The 14,380-nt window shown below is 47.4% G+C and overlaps 5 protein-coding genes across 5 annotated transcripts; 4 read left to right on the forward strand and 1 right to left on the reverse strand.

Moving 5' to 3' along the window:
* Window positions 1-625: 625 nt before the first annotated feature.
* ATNIH1004_000438 (uncharacterized protein) lies at window positions 626-1,158 on the forward strand (the record flags this gene model as incomplete). The annotated part of the gene is made up of 2 exons (XM_033565152.1): window positions 626-773; window positions 827-1,158. The coding sequence occupies 2 exons, from the start codon at window positions 626-628 to the stop codon at window positions 1,156-1,158; spliced, it is 480 nt and encodes a 159-aa protein (XP_033430909.1).
* A 749-nt stretch (window positions 1,159-1,907) lies between these two features.
* On the forward strand, window positions 1,908-2,210 carry ATNIH1004_000439 (uncharacterized protein; the record flags this gene model as incomplete). The annotated part of the gene is made up of 1 exon (XM_033565153.1): window positions 1,908-2,210. The coding sequence occupies one exon, from the start codon at window positions 1,908-1,910 to the stop codon at window positions 2,208-2,210; it is 303 nt and encodes a 100-aa protein (XP_033430910.1).
* Window positions 2,211-5,464: 3,254 nt separating this feature from the next.
* ATNIH1004_000440 (uncharacterized protein) lies at window positions 5,465-5,900 on the forward strand (the record flags this gene model as incomplete). Its single annotated transcript, XM_033565154.1, has 2 exons — window positions 5,465-5,808; window positions 5,870-5,900. 2 exons carry the CDS (start codon window positions 5,465-5,467, stop codon window positions 5,898-5,900), a joined length of 375 nt encoding a protein of 124 aa, XP_033430911.1.
* Window positions 5,901-7,106: 1,206 nt separating this feature from the next.
* Window positions 7,107-9,517, forward strand: SEC63 (J domain-containing protein; the record flags this gene model as incomplete). The annotated part of the gene is made up of 6 exons (XM_033565155.1): window positions 7,107-7,136; window positions 7,198-7,282; window positions 7,345-7,571; window positions 7,656-8,313; window positions 8,375-9,304; window positions 9,366-9,517. 6 exons carry the CDS (start codon window positions 7,107-7,109, stop codon window positions 9,515-9,517), a joined length of 2,082 nt encoding a protein of 693 aa, XP_033430912.1.
* Window positions 9,518-10,580: 1,063 nt separating this feature from the next.
* ATNIH1004_000442 (Zn(II)2Cys6 transcription factor domain-containing protein) lies at window positions 10,581-11,776 on the reverse strand (the record flags this gene model as incomplete). The annotated part of the gene is made up of 3 exons (XM_033565156.1): window positions 10,581-11,307; window positions 11,376-11,473; window positions 11,573-11,776. The coding sequence occupies 3 exons, from the start codon at window positions 11,774-11,776 to the stop codon at window positions 10,581-10,583; spliced, it is 1,029 nt and encodes a 342-aa protein (XP_033430913.1).
* Window positions 11,777-14,380: the final 2,604 nt, after the last annotated feature.

A 14,380-nucleotide genomic window follows, 5' to 3' on the forward strand; every position in this document is an offset into this window, starting at 1 on the left:
TAACAATGGCCCAGCAGCTACAATGTTTCAATACAATCCACTAGATTAAAAAGCGACTAAGGTCAGTAATTAGCCAGGTGAGTCTCTGGAATACCGGCACAATATTTCAAATCCACCAGGTGACAGGCCCATCTCTCACGGGGAAGCCTCTAACTAACGTCAATGCTGTTGTTCCACTAAAGTGGTCTTTTATCTCTGGAAACTGGGTGAAAGGCTTTATTGAACTTTGGGATGGCATATCGACTCATCTTTTTTACCTGCAGATTTATTATCGACGGACAAACATTTATTGGGACGTGAACCCTCGTAGGTAGAGAAGAAAGAATCCCAAAGACAGCCTAGAGGTAAGACACCCTCTAAAACTTCCACGTGCATAGCCCAACCCTCGGCGTGTTTTAAGTAACAACCATTCCGTGAGTCTATTCTTCTCTTTACTGCCCACAAATCCACTAACATGATAGAACTATAGAATATCTTCCCAGCCCCCGTGCCAAGAACCCCCGCTCAACCCACTGATTTCTATAGAAAAGAGACTTCTATGTGGGACGTACGGAGCCGGCCGGAAGGAATCAAATCAAGTACAGCCATGACAATTAGTCAGGTAAACCGCTAAAATAGCGACACAATGTCTCAAATCTGGCAGACAACAGGCTCCTGTAGTGTCATGAATGGCCTGCCTAGAGACTATGTTCAAGTTCATTTCCACTGCTTCCAACAGCTGAGAGTTGCTGCCAAGCAGGTCCTTGATACCTTGAATGTGAACCATGGGGATGGTAAGATTCTTGGAATGTCAGACGGTGTTCACCAGCAGCTGGACGCAGAATAGGACTGGTCGGATGGCATCGAGTACCGATTCCTGTGAGAAGGCACTGCCGCCCTAATCAAGGTGGTCCTACAGCACAGCACGACAGCTACACGTCTGCATTAGCACACGAAATCGATGTCATCTGTCGCGCAATTGGCGTTCCCAGAACTGACATGATGTTTGGCAAGTCCACGATCCACACAGCAGCCTATGGTAGCAAGGGTAAGGAGCCTGACGAATGCATTTGGCCTCCCACACGACAGCACGTAGGAGGTAGACCTGACGGCTGGCCAACTCTGGTAATTGAGACTGGGGTCTCGGAGTCAATCACACAACTGCGGCAAGATGCCTGATGGTGGTTTGAGAACTCTCAAGGGAAAACTAGGATTGTCCTCCTCGTCTTCTTCGGCAATGGTCGGCACAAACTGGATGATTCAGACTCTGACATTAGACCGGATGATGATGTTAACGATGAACCTGGCGGCACCATCAATCGGACCTGACAGAAGACTGTGATCAAAAAATAGCAGCTGGTCGCCGCCCAGCAGCCCTATCCGGCTCAGATAATCACGGTAGATTCCTCTGGTGTCACAGGTGCTCCACTGGTCTTGAACTTCCACACGGTATTCGATCGTCCGCCTGTAGGAAATGAAATGGATACCACCATACCACCCTGACAGCAAACGACCGTCGATTCTGCACCCAGTCGATTTGACTCCACCATGTCCGCTATGGGAGCAGCATACAGACTGCGTTAAGAAAAACAGGAACATTTCAAAGAACTAAGCGAAGCCCTCTGGAAAGAGTTATTAGTTAACAACTACAACTTCCAATATTCAAAAAGCCTAGGCGAAAGAAAACCTCTCCGCTCGCTAGGCGTCTCGGCCAGCTGAGCCTCTTCGATCGCGGATAGAACGGCTGCAGTGCAAGAAAAATCTCCTGTCAAAACCCCAAGCTACGCAGCAAAGCTTGGAATAGAATCAATTACCTTGTCACAGGGGAATGGGGAGATGCTGTCGAGCTAATGGACTGGCAATAATCCTCTTTTCAGCCTTGCGTTCAGCATGGCAATTCAAATGATGAACGTTCGGATGTACTCTCCATGCCTTGTGTTGAAATCTTGCAAGTGCCCATCGCCAATGCACAGTTTCTAAACACTCTTGAGCCGTCAATGCATTTCGGACACTGCACGCACGAAGAATCGACGGCTGGCGAATCAAACGAAGAAAGGTCGAGCAGTCCGCAAGTAAAAAAGGTCGCAGACTGCCACGGTGTTGATGACTTTGATGTTTACGTTAAACGAATTCTTCTCGATATCCATAGCGAAGCAACGGGGATTCTACTACTTTCCCGGCCTCCGGTCTGGTCCGGGAAACCTTTACTAGCCTGGAGCTGGAGAGAATAGCAAAGTGTAAAACAAACCAACTCCAGGTCATGATTTTCGAATGCAGTCTATTTCATACTTTCGAATCTTCAGTCTGCCTGAGGTTGATTTACATCAACAAGAGCGTCGACTGGACCAGAAATGTTAGTCTTTCCTCTCTTGGTAGAATTGTCTCATTGAATATCCCTTGTCCTATTAGTGATAATCCGAGGACATACTTATGTCCCTAAGTAGATATCCATGGTAATTCTATCGAGATGGTCCCAAGCTAACAAACCATAGCATCGTAACCAAGATTATACTTTAGAAATATATAAATGGATACATCAAAAACGAGAGAAGCCTCCGTAAGTGCCAGCTGAAGGCCCAGAAGGGCCCATGGGCCTATGGACTGACACAGAATTCTACGGTACTATGAAAAGTATCGATGACAACGATACAGTTCCCATTTCTGGGCTTCTTCTCCGAGGAAAAGCACCCATCATATGCGATCATCTATCTGCAGTATGTAGCCGGCTAGCGGGAGATCTGCCCCGAGACATGAGCTAACAGCGGGAAGATCCATGGACTTCTCTAATGCGGGGGAATAGAGTTCATCTTGATTCTCAACCAAGAAACAAGATAGTCTTTGATCTTGATTCTAAAAGGATTTGTGGATTGACTTTGACATGTCCGTGGTTTTTAATCAGAGATTATAAGACCTGGGTGGTTGGATGTAGAGGAAAAGCCAATTTTCGAATTGGGAAAGACACCTTGCTTACCATTATTTCGGGGATCTGGGCCCTGTTACAACTAGCAATGGTAGGAAGCTGATGCTTCTTCAGGGAACTTGAAAGTGTCTTTTTTATTTTGCACTAGCTTCTGTTTGGACCCGAATAAGGCAAGCTGGGTTGCTATATGAAATTCAGTACTCTTGAATGTTAGCCTTGATATGTAGGATGCTTTGATATAAGTGCCGCTCTAAATCTCTAGTTTGATAATACGTACAATTATGTTTCGCCCTGTCCTCTTCTCTGTCCTCATGTGGCTCAATTTGCCGTGTATCGTCGTCGTCATTCGACGCACGCATTACTAGGTGCCACAATGCCAGCAAAGGTATTAAGACTGGTTGGCGCCTGCTCCCTGTTCCCCCCCAGACATATTTCGGTACAGACCGGGTCCATCAATAAAGAGCTGGTATAGTATTAAGACACTTGTTTCTGTGAGAAGTTTTTCAAACATAAAAGCTGCAAATTCTCTTTACCGTATTATTATAGTAAATCTGACTTTAGTACTTTATTTATTGATATATTCTTCGAACATCCTCTACAACCTCTAATATTACCTACTGTAAAAGTATCCTTTGTTAGGACTTGCTCCAAGACCCTTGTTTGCATGCACTTAAATTGTTCTACCTAGAAGCTACGGAGCTAATAAGGACGTTCTAGATGTCTTGAATGACAGCATGGCATAAGGCGTACCCGCCGGAATTGGAATAGTATTCGCAACCTCGCCCGGACCTCTAAAAGTGGCAAAACGAATTAAAAAAAAATCGTGGTTTTGGCCCAGATTCCGCGGTACCACGTCACACAGCCCAAGGGCAACAAGCATGAAACGACAGACGATGCACGCTGAATGGTGGAATGGGCCCTGCCGAAGAACTCCAAATGTCCTTACATTGGCAATGCAAGATGCAGTGCCACTATTGTTTGAGGAGAGGTGTACAGAGTACAGACTCAGCACCGGTGGGATACTCCTTCGGGAAGGTGGCATCATGCACAAGGCCTGTTAGGTTTGAGCGAATTATTGGTTGCCTACTACGGAGTACCTATTGTTGATAGCATTGTTGTCCCGAAACGAATTGCTGTTAGAGACTTAGAGTAGACTTGTTCCCGTTGCGCAACCCACTCTTGCAATGGTATGTACAAAGGCATCGCCCGCATTACGAAATAAATAGCATCAAAGAACGGGGTCAATTGACTAGGTCTATCCCAGAATGCAGAATCAGAAACATCCAGAACAGGCTGGAGCTGGACCTCTCAAACCCTAAATTAAATGGGAACAATCAATGATTGCCCCTTACATCAGCTAAATCCGACGTAACTAACTAACCCTAATTCATTAAATATTAAATCATACCGACAAGGGAGGTCGGAGTATCGCTCTCTCCCTCCGAATGGGATCCACCGGTCCTGGTACTGCTAGAAGTTATTTGGGTCTCCTGGTTACATCAGTATTTTCTCATCACTGCCTAGCTACGAAAATTTCTTCTCATATTCTTCTTAACTACGTAGTTAACTATTTCTTTCCTATTATTAAGAGGATGTGTTGTCCTAGCGCCGATCGGTCCGTACGGCAGCATCCGGTAAATCACGGCATGGGCTGTTATTCGTCATGCTTTCGGGACGGACGAGAATTCAGCGTCATACCACTTTTTTAATCTTTTCTCTCTCTCTCTCTTTTTTTTTTTTTTTTTTTTTTTTTTTTTTTTTTTTTTTTTGAAGAGTAATAATGGATTTTCCAACGTCTCCTGATCTACATGCATAGATCCCTGTAATTGAATCTAGTCCCGAGAGTTAAAAATTCGCATCCACCGTACATGACAGGGGAACAAGCCAGCGATGTCCCTTTAGTCGTTCAAGGATGGGATATTTCTCCAGGATCCTTTGGATTTAGAATTCAGGCGACGAAAATATTGTGAAATCTTTGCAATGGGTAAAGTACTAAAAAGGAAGGACCCTGAACTGAAAGAAGGAGAAAAAAAGGACGACCCGGATGACTCAGGTAGCACGACATAATGAGAAACCAACGCAATCCCTGAACTCCATGAGACCATTTCTCACCATTCTCCTCCTGGGTGAGGTATTCCTGCTTCTAGACTGCAGACGGTGGAGTTGTGCCTCCCCGAAAAGGGGTGGATCCACTTTCGGATGAATGAGATTTTTCTCTCCTGTTTTTTTCTTTGGCTCCGTAACCTTATTGGGCCATAGTGAGTCACACCACAGCAGCCAACTCATCCCGGACATGTCGTAACGTCTGTTGTATATATACCTCTGTCGTGCCCGGTGCTGGCCTTCCGAGGAGCTTGTTCTCTCCCTACCTCATCTCATCCTGTCAAGGGGGTGATGGTCACTCCCATCTTTACATCTTGACGTTTTTAACGCCGTTACGTTTCTCATATATTCAAAAAGTTGTGTTTGACGCCTCCCACTCCCTTCGTTTGATTGAAGAGGGACAAAAAAAAAACAAAAAAAGAAAAGAGGTTCTGCGTCCGCCCCAAGTTAGCAAGACAGAGAATGGGCCAGAGGCACAACAGACGTCGTACACGACCACGATCCCGCAATCGCAGCATCGATATCTCCTCCGTCGAGCCTGCTTCACTTTCGGCCAGCTGTCTGAATCCAGCTACCTCCCATACGGTCATTGCCGCCTATGACTCACTAGACGCCATACCGATATACCCCGCCCCAACCTGGCACAATGGGTATATGATATGGCAGAAACGTGATCGCACTTCGCGGCTAGAGGCCGTCGAACTGGAAGCAGAGAGGTATCGCGTTTTTGGTGGTGTACCGGGGGATGATGTCGGCCTTTGCTATCGCATGCTTGAGTACTTTGGTGGGCTTGACTATATCGACTCGTGAGTGCTTCATTCCTCCACTGGAGATATGAGAATCCCATAAACTGACTCATGGTTCTAGTTCACAATGTTTGACACCATTGCCTGGGTGACTTTAGCTTGGCTGCCTCTATTTGATGAGAAGTTTTTCTTTTTTTCCTTGTCCAGAAAACGGAAGATAAAAGTTGAAGGGGGGCTTTTTCAATTACAGAAAAAAAACAAACAAATGGACATATCCACTGTTGGATGCCAGATGGCACCCATCCGCATCATCATCGACATGCGCAGACGAGAATATCCCACTTGCCGAAAACTGTTGGGGTACCAGTTTCCATGGGTTCTCCCATGTCGCCGACTTGCAGCAATGAAGATGTCCTCTATGGACATTGGATTGGTCTATAAGACTTGGCCATGTGATACCTGGTACAGAGAAATCCCGCGGCTTGCGATGGCGAGGCCATGTTGAAAGTCCCAGTCCACTTGGGTGGGTTGAGTTCGCGTTTGGTCTTCTATTGATCTCCGACGCTTGAATTCCCCGCACAAGAGGCGGGTTCTGAACGGCATTTCCGCCATCGAATGCACGTTGGAATCTCGTCCCGTCAGTTTCGCGGGATCTACTGCCGATGACCGACAAAGGAAAAAATGACAAAAGTCTATGAGCGAACATGCCACGTTATGGAAAATTTTGTTTCAGTGGAAATGAGATGACCGGGTTGGTTTTGGATGAATGAACCTCGGACTTTGCCTGATGCCCCCCGTTCAGCTCAGGAAAATAGTTCAGTAGTAGCAGTACGGAGTACATGTTAGTACCATCCACGTTGTGCAATCAAATACATATATATTTTTCACATCCACATGACGCTGTAGTGGATATCTTCAAATCCGAGTGTAGGATCTCTAGGGTAGACGAGAGTAAACTAATTCAGAAAGAAAGAAAATGAGAACAAACACCCCTGGGGGGCCTCAATTTTATGGCAAGAGTACTAAACCCAAAAGAGGCAGGCGGTGGGGACCTTCATCTCTCGTAAAGGACACGGTCGATCAGAACTTCCAATACGATAATAATACTTCCAACCTGGAGATGCTGCATGCTGGCTGGTCTTCTCTTCTGTCTCCCATCCTGTTTTGCCACTGTTGAAGACAACATAACATGCCCATGGGAAAGGCCTCCTGATCTGGTTTTTAGAGCATTTATTATCCCCTGCGGGAACTATCGATCTCCGTGCTTTCTATCTCCGACGTTTTACTACTGCTACTCTCCGTCCGCTAGAAATCTGCCCATCGCGGGCGATTGAGCACTGCTGTGAATCAACTTCATCATGTCTCAAGACTACAATTATGATGACAAGGTTGGATTCTTTCAACAGAACGTGGTTGGCGCGGAACATGTGAACTAACAGTCATGTTTAGGGGCAATTCTTCCCATTCTTCATCTTGACCATTTCTGGTCTCGTCACGCTCCCTTTAACATATAACCTCCTCAAGCCGAGCAAGGGTGAGTGTATTTGTTTCGCATAATGTTTGTTCGGTATCTAACGCTCGGAAATACATCTGCAGAGCTCGAGAACACCGCCCCTCGAATAAAATCGGACTTTAAGCCCGAACATGGCGACCTCGTCGAGGCGCAGAAGCGGAAACGCCTGCGGAAGGAGCGCCGGATTAAGCGCATAGTCACTGTCATCCTAGGATATGCGGTCATGGCATGGATGGTTTATCTGATCATGGTGACGGCGAGAACGGCGCCGAAAATATGGGATCCCTATGATATCCTGGGCATTTCAAGGGTATGCTCTTTTCCCTCTTGTCATGTCCTTTTGGTTGTCCTCCTTCATGTCCCGGACTTTTACTAATGAAGGCTCTAATTACAGAGCGCCGATGAGAAAGCCATTTCCAGGCATTACAAACGTCTCTCCCTTATCTACCATCCGGACAAGGTCCGACCGGATCCCGCCAAAAACGAGACTATTGATACTCTGAATGAGCGCTTCGTCGAACTCACCAAGGCCTACAAGGCGTTGACCGATGAGGAAGTTCGTAACAACTATATTCAATACGGCCACCCCGATGGCAAGCAAAGCTTCAGCATTGGCATTGCACTTCCCCAGTTTATTGTCACGGAAGGGAATGGGAAATTCGTGTTGTTGGTTTATGGCGGCCTGCTTGGTGTTCTTCTCCCGTACATCGTTGGTCGGTGGTGGTATGGCTCGCAACGCTACACGAAGGAAAGAGTCCTAGTGGCTAGCGCAGGAAATATTTTTCGGGAGTACAAGGAGGACATGGTCGATGGCGCAATCGTTAGCGCTCTATCTTCTGGCGACGAGTTCAAGGAGACGCTGAAGGGATCGCAGGCGGAAGCCGGCCTAGCAAAACTTGAAAAGAAGGTGTTGGCGGACGACGCCTCGGTTCTCTCCACCCAGGACCGCAAGAACCTTCAGGAACTTGATGATTCTACCAGACGCAAGGCACTGGCATTGCTGTGGGCGTACTTGGGCCGGGTTGACTTGGACGATACTACTCTTAACGGAGGTAAGTCACTTTCTGACTGCTTAATACTAGTTTTGATCGACTAATACTCTTGCGTCCATAGAGAAGTACGCAATAGCTCCCACGGCGCTGGCCCTTAACGAGTCGTTCACTGCTATTGCGCTCGCGTTCGGTATCGTTCGTCCAATTTTGGGTGCTTTCAAGACATCACAGCACCTGATTCAAGCCGTTGCCCCGGGCGCGTCTCCGCTTCTGCAACTGCCCTACTTTACAGAAAAGGTTGTAAAGTCTATCGAAGGCGATGATGCTAAGAGTCACTATAACGTACAAAAGTTTATGGGTCTTCCGGAAGAAAAGCGTCGTAGCCTCACTGTTCGCGCCGGTCTTCTGTCCGAAAAGCAATATGCAACCGCTGTTTCCGTCGCCAAGCAACTCCCCGTTCTTGAAGTCTCCAAGGCATTTTTCAAGGTTGTGGGCGAAAAGGTCATTACACCAAGCAGTCTGGTCCAGCTGGTCGTCAAAGCGCGCTTCATTCCCCCGGGTTACACCAATGTCCCAGAGCCCAGCCAAGCGGATCTGGAGGATCTGGACCCGGATGAGGACGATCTCGATGCTCTCATGGGCCGAAAGAAGGGGAATATGAAGGGTGCCAATGGCCAGAAAGGCGACAAGAAATTGGACTCCGTTCAACCACCTTTGGCGCATGCCCCGTACCTGGCGCGCGATCACTCTCCCAGATGGCATATCTTCTTAACCGATCCCAAGCAAGGCAAGATGGCCGTTCCCCCCTTCACTTTCACTACCTTTGATAAACCTTTGTTCGACGAGGCCGGAAAGCCTACTTTCAACGTCCAGACTCTCAAGATGCAATTCCAGGCCCCCCCACAGGTCGGCGACTTTACGTTTGCCATGAACATGCTCTGCGACAGCTACCTTGGTCTCGACACCAAGATGGAAGTTACTTTGCACATTGACGATCCCGCCAAGGCAGCTGCCCTGGACGTGGAAGATGATATTAGCGATCCTGAAGAAGGTAAACTTCCCCCGTTAATATATAAAGCTTCCTCTTTGGCATAATAATTGACTTCTATTAGATTCCCTCGCTGGCCAAATGCAAGCGCTGAAGGGCGGACAAACCAAAAAGAGCAAAAAGCCCGATGATGATTCCAGCGACGATGAAAGTGACACTGATGGAGATGCCGGTGATACAAGCGATACCAACACAGAAACAGATGTTGATGACTAAACGGCGAGAGCGATAGTTGGTAAACCGTTGAAATGGATATGATAAATAAGAGAGGAAAAAGAGACCAAATAAAGGTTAAGAAAAGTGAGCGAAACAAAACTCTCAAACACCTGGTACTATCACACGATCCCTAAATGACCATAATCGGATGATCTATGATTCAACCAAAGCAAGCAATAGCTAGACTATATGGATAAGTATTTGGGACGGAACGGATGATGGTGAAAGAGAGAGAGAATGCAGTCGGTCATGAAATGATTCCCTTGTTCCATGCATACATGTCTTTTGGCCTTGTATTTGTGCAGTGCATCTATTTTATAATTTTCATTTATAATTCTTTATTTCTCTTGTAACGGATTTCGATTTCAGTATAAATTTTTATCATTCCTTTTGAAGGGGTTTTATTTTCTCCCCCCCCCCTTTTTTTTTTATTAGGCTTATGCATTGAACTAGATTATCATCAGGGTTGTCCTTTTAGGCTATTCATATTCAAAATTGTCTCTCTGTGTTTTCTTCCACTGTGGACCTTTTTTTATTGATACCCTCAATGGCCCATAGGTTGTAAGCGTAGCTTCGATTTTAATCTATTTCCTGTCTGTTTATGCCTTGCTTGATTGGAAGCTGTAGTAGAAATAGCTCCAAGACAATATATAAAGGACACAGACAAACAAAGAGGTCAGAGAAGAGTGTCCATACTGAATACAGCGAGAACGAGGGTGGAAACCCTTGCGGATTTTTGGCTATATATATGTAGGCAAGTTATCGAAGACACGGTAATGAAAATAAAGAAATCGTAGAGCAATACCTTGACCCTGGTCGGGTCAGCAGAGTAAAGCTGCTTGTCTCGAGACAGAGAGGTATTCACTACGCGCGTATTTGATACAGGTATGTATCTGGGGACGAACAGATTTCAAATCATGAAATGGGTATGTATACGCCATATAGGCAGGGACGAATGAAGGTGGTTTGTAGGGAGTGGTGGGCTCCTGTGTATGTGATACCGGAAACAAGAAGACAAGAATAGAGAATGATGAGTGTATGGAAAATGGATAGTTGGCCGGGGCTATCCACAAGGGAAATGCCAGTTCGGCTCCAGACTAGAATAGAGGGTCTGATGCTGTTCCTGTACATGTAGGTTATAGTCTCCAAGGATACCAACGGGCATGTTGGCGGCTGCTGCTATCTGTTGGCGTCCCGGTTCGGTAGCCACATCCGAATGGAGGCGGCCCTTTGACTCTCCATGGCAGTTGCTGCCCGTATAGTAGAAATATGGATGCTCAGAGTCTAGTCCTGGATGTATGGCGTCTGCGCATTTGGGCTCGGCCCTAGGGCCGATTGGCATCACCGTTGGCCGTGGCATGGGCATGCCGTGGAAAGAAGGGTAGCTTGAATACTGCCCTGGGTGGTTGACCGGGTGAACGTGCTGAAAGTCCCACTTCCAGGCATCACCAACCTTAGGGGAAAGCTTAGTGGGGCTGTAGTTGCTGGACGAAGGCTCGGGTGGAGTTGTAGGCTCTGGGGACGGGTCTGTCGTAGCGCTGCAGTCAGTGGAGGTGGACAAAAATCGCAGATACTGAAGTTCTTCAGTGTCCTCATCCGGTTCCTCTGGATTCTCCTCGGCCTGCTTGATCAGTCCTAAACGGTCCAGGATCGCATGCGTAAGAGGATGGCCGTCAGGGGCTTCCACGAGGGGCTCTCCTGGAAATCCTTCCTTGTTTAAGCAAAGCTTGTACAGCTTTTGCAGTGCTTTCACGACCAGTGAATGATGCGACTCCAACATCTCAACGAATCTGAGGAGACATGAGGGACTTGTTAGCCATGGTTCGTTCAACGCAAGGAACCGTTTGAACAATCTTACCCCCGGGAGTATACTTTCGTCTGCGTTGCTTTCCTCTCTCGGAACAGGCAAGGGTGATTATAGGCCGAACAGCGGTTGCATGGTTGCTTCCCATCACACTGATATGAATGAGTATGGCTGGCCATTGAATCTCATAACGGAGCCCCAAGAGATGCAAGAAAGAATAAAGATCCAGGTATTTCCACAGCTTCACCAACCTTGGTTTTCTTGACCCTGCAACGATCACACGCTTTCAAAACATGTTTGCGCTTGACGCGAAAGACCCGCTGCTCCTGCTTCTCGTCTCCGATCCCTGCGCGAGATTCGAACTGGGACAAGGACGATACTGCTGCCAGGTCATACATGGCATCTGGGAAACCCGGAATGTGGGATTTGGGACGAAGCTTTGGTTGTCGCAGCATTCTGCTGAGAGGATGATCTCACGATATGACAAATACAACAAGCAAAATGGAGAAAGCAATTGCACGTTTTGGTGATTAACGAGCTCAGAAGACAGGAGCAACTGCTCTGACCAATCTAGCACACGCTGCCAGGAAAGCAGGTCGTTTTTTGTGGAAAAAAAATAAAAAAATAAAAATAAAAAAAAAAACAAACGCAAAAACAAACGCAAAAACAAATATAGTATATATATAAAAAAGTAGTAATAATCCAAGGAGGGGGAGGGGTAGATGAGCAGGCTCAAGAGAAGCAAGCAGGTGGGGAGTACCAGAGATTGGTAAGGGGTGAAGAGGCTGAGAGATCAACCCTCAAGTCATATTCGACCTGCTGATATTATGTTTATCAAGAAAAGCGACTGTCTCCCAAATGCCCCGCATATATACACGGCAATCTTTCCCCACCTTGATGTACACCAATGTACACTGTTGGTGACGTGGATCGCGCTCTGTCACAATATCAACCGGTACGGTCGCTCGACGTCCCTCGGACCTTTGTGGCGGTGGCAGCCTGGAGGTACATCAGGGAGGGGGGCCCGCGGTAGAAACTGGCTCATTGAGCTCTTTTTTTCCCTCCTTCCCCGATACAGATGACCAGCTTCGCTGGCCACGACACGGTAGAGGTCATGGCTGTCGACGGTCCGAGCCGTCACCGCGAAAGACATTACCATAGCGCTGTCCATCGGCAGCAGCCATGACATGACCCCGGTCTTTTGGGCAGCGAAACGCAGAGTAAAACATCCAAATCACACAAGCTAGAGCGCGTTGTCAGTGACTGTCGCTCCCCGTAATCGAAGCGGCCGTGCAGGTCTGCAGGTCTCATCCTGTAGTTGTTCGGGGAAGGAGGACAGAATTTGTTTTCTTAATCTGTTGTGATGCTTGCATCACATCACCGAATACAGGAAAGGCACGTCCAAGGCATAGAGCATGTGCTGCAGGATCAATGTATTTCGAATCGGTGAAGGAATCAGCTTGTGCCCCTTGGGCGCCTATCGGTTGCTTGAACAGCTGTCATTGGCGCACGGATGAACCGTCACCATCACATTTGGGACTATCGTATGCAGAGGGTGAGCGCGTGCCTCCTCTTGACCCAGCGCCACGCCAAGTTACTGCTGATCCAATAGACGGGTTTCGTTACATGTTGTCAAGTTCAGTCTTGTACGATACTGTGGTATACAAGTCATCACCATTAGGTTTGGAGCTGCACGAATATGCCCCTCGAGAATCTCTGTCAGATAACCACCGCGGCAAGATCGGATCGAGTTCAGCAGTGTTCTTAATTTCCCTACCAAGATTTCGTCACACAGAATTCCAAAGATACTGGAGTGATGCGTCCAGGGAGCATTGACTGGGCGTGCTGATTGGCTCTTGCCCCTAAGAGTCACATCCCTGAAGTATCAACGACAGGGGATCGCTGTCGTGCAAGACGCAGAGTGGAAAAGGAGTCGATCTTGTTGGTGTTGGCCCTAAGCTATCGCCTGATGGAGCGATGAGGTTGAACAGTCCTTCTGTGTTCGTTGGGAAAAGTATTTGCAGGGCTAGTGGCCCTCCGGATGGGAAGAAATCCATTGTACATGACGGAACACTTAACCTAATAGACACGAATTTGTCTGGGGTGCACAGAAAGAGGTTGTACAGAAGTCTTGACTTCGTATATATTTATGCATGTTTGGGTCCATAAAGAACGCACTAGTATATGGGGTCTAGTCGCACGTCCTTGAATATAGCCAAGCCTAAAAAGGCAAAAAATCTGTAGTTTCTCGCTTCTCAGGGCGCATGTCACTTTGGATCAATCGATATGGCAGAGCAGGGATGGGCTTCCTTCAATCCCCTCTTTAGCACAGGTACTAAGTGCCAGGGCTAGGACAACAATACCCCCCTCTCTCACACACTTGCGCCGAGGGACCTTGACGAGCCTCTCTATAGCCAATGGAGGCTGTGCGTGCAGGGAAAATAGGTCCGTCCACCTGCGGGGAATCTTGAGAGACGGAGGAGGGGCTATGAAAGGCATCTCTTCGCCGATCTGATCCCCTCGAGGATGAATCAGAGTACATAGTGTGTAGTGGCTACTGTTTCTCCCCAAAGGATAATCAGATATGCAGCATGTTCGAGAAGAATCGCAGCTGAAATAGCTCTTATTCTGTCTTCTGCTGTTCTTCTCGCTCCTCCATGCTCTCCTTCACCCTTCCGTTGGAATCCTTGCCCCTTGCTCTAAATTCATTCTCCTCTCGTTCAGTATCCCGTATTTTTTTCTAGGGGGTTTCACCAACGTAGTGACTGGAAAGAAGATAATGATGCTGGACGATGGTAATGGTGAAGAGAAGAGAGAAAAAGATTGGGTCGGCAGAGGAAAGTCGAGCCAATGGTGTCTCACGGGATAATTCATCCCTCGTCGGCCTTCTTTCTCTCTTCTCTCTCTCCGTCTCTCCCACGCTCTCTTTCCTCCTCATGCATTGAATGGTTACAGAAAAGAAAGGGTCTTCTGATGTCACCTTGTAAGCCATCAGATCCTTCTTCGTCTCCCAAGCCGCCCCATCCTGGCATTCTTTGCATATTATGACATAAACCGAC

The sequence above is a fragment of the Aspergillus tanneri genome, assembly GCF_003426965.1.
Source record: "Aspergillus tanneri strain NIH1004 chromosome Unknown AapTan_2_pilon_pilon_pilon, whole genome shotgun sequence".
NCBI classification, from domain to species: domain Eukaryota; kingdom Fungi; phylum Ascomycota; class Eurotiomycetes; order Eurotiales; family Aspergillaceae; genus Aspergillus; species Aspergillus tanneri.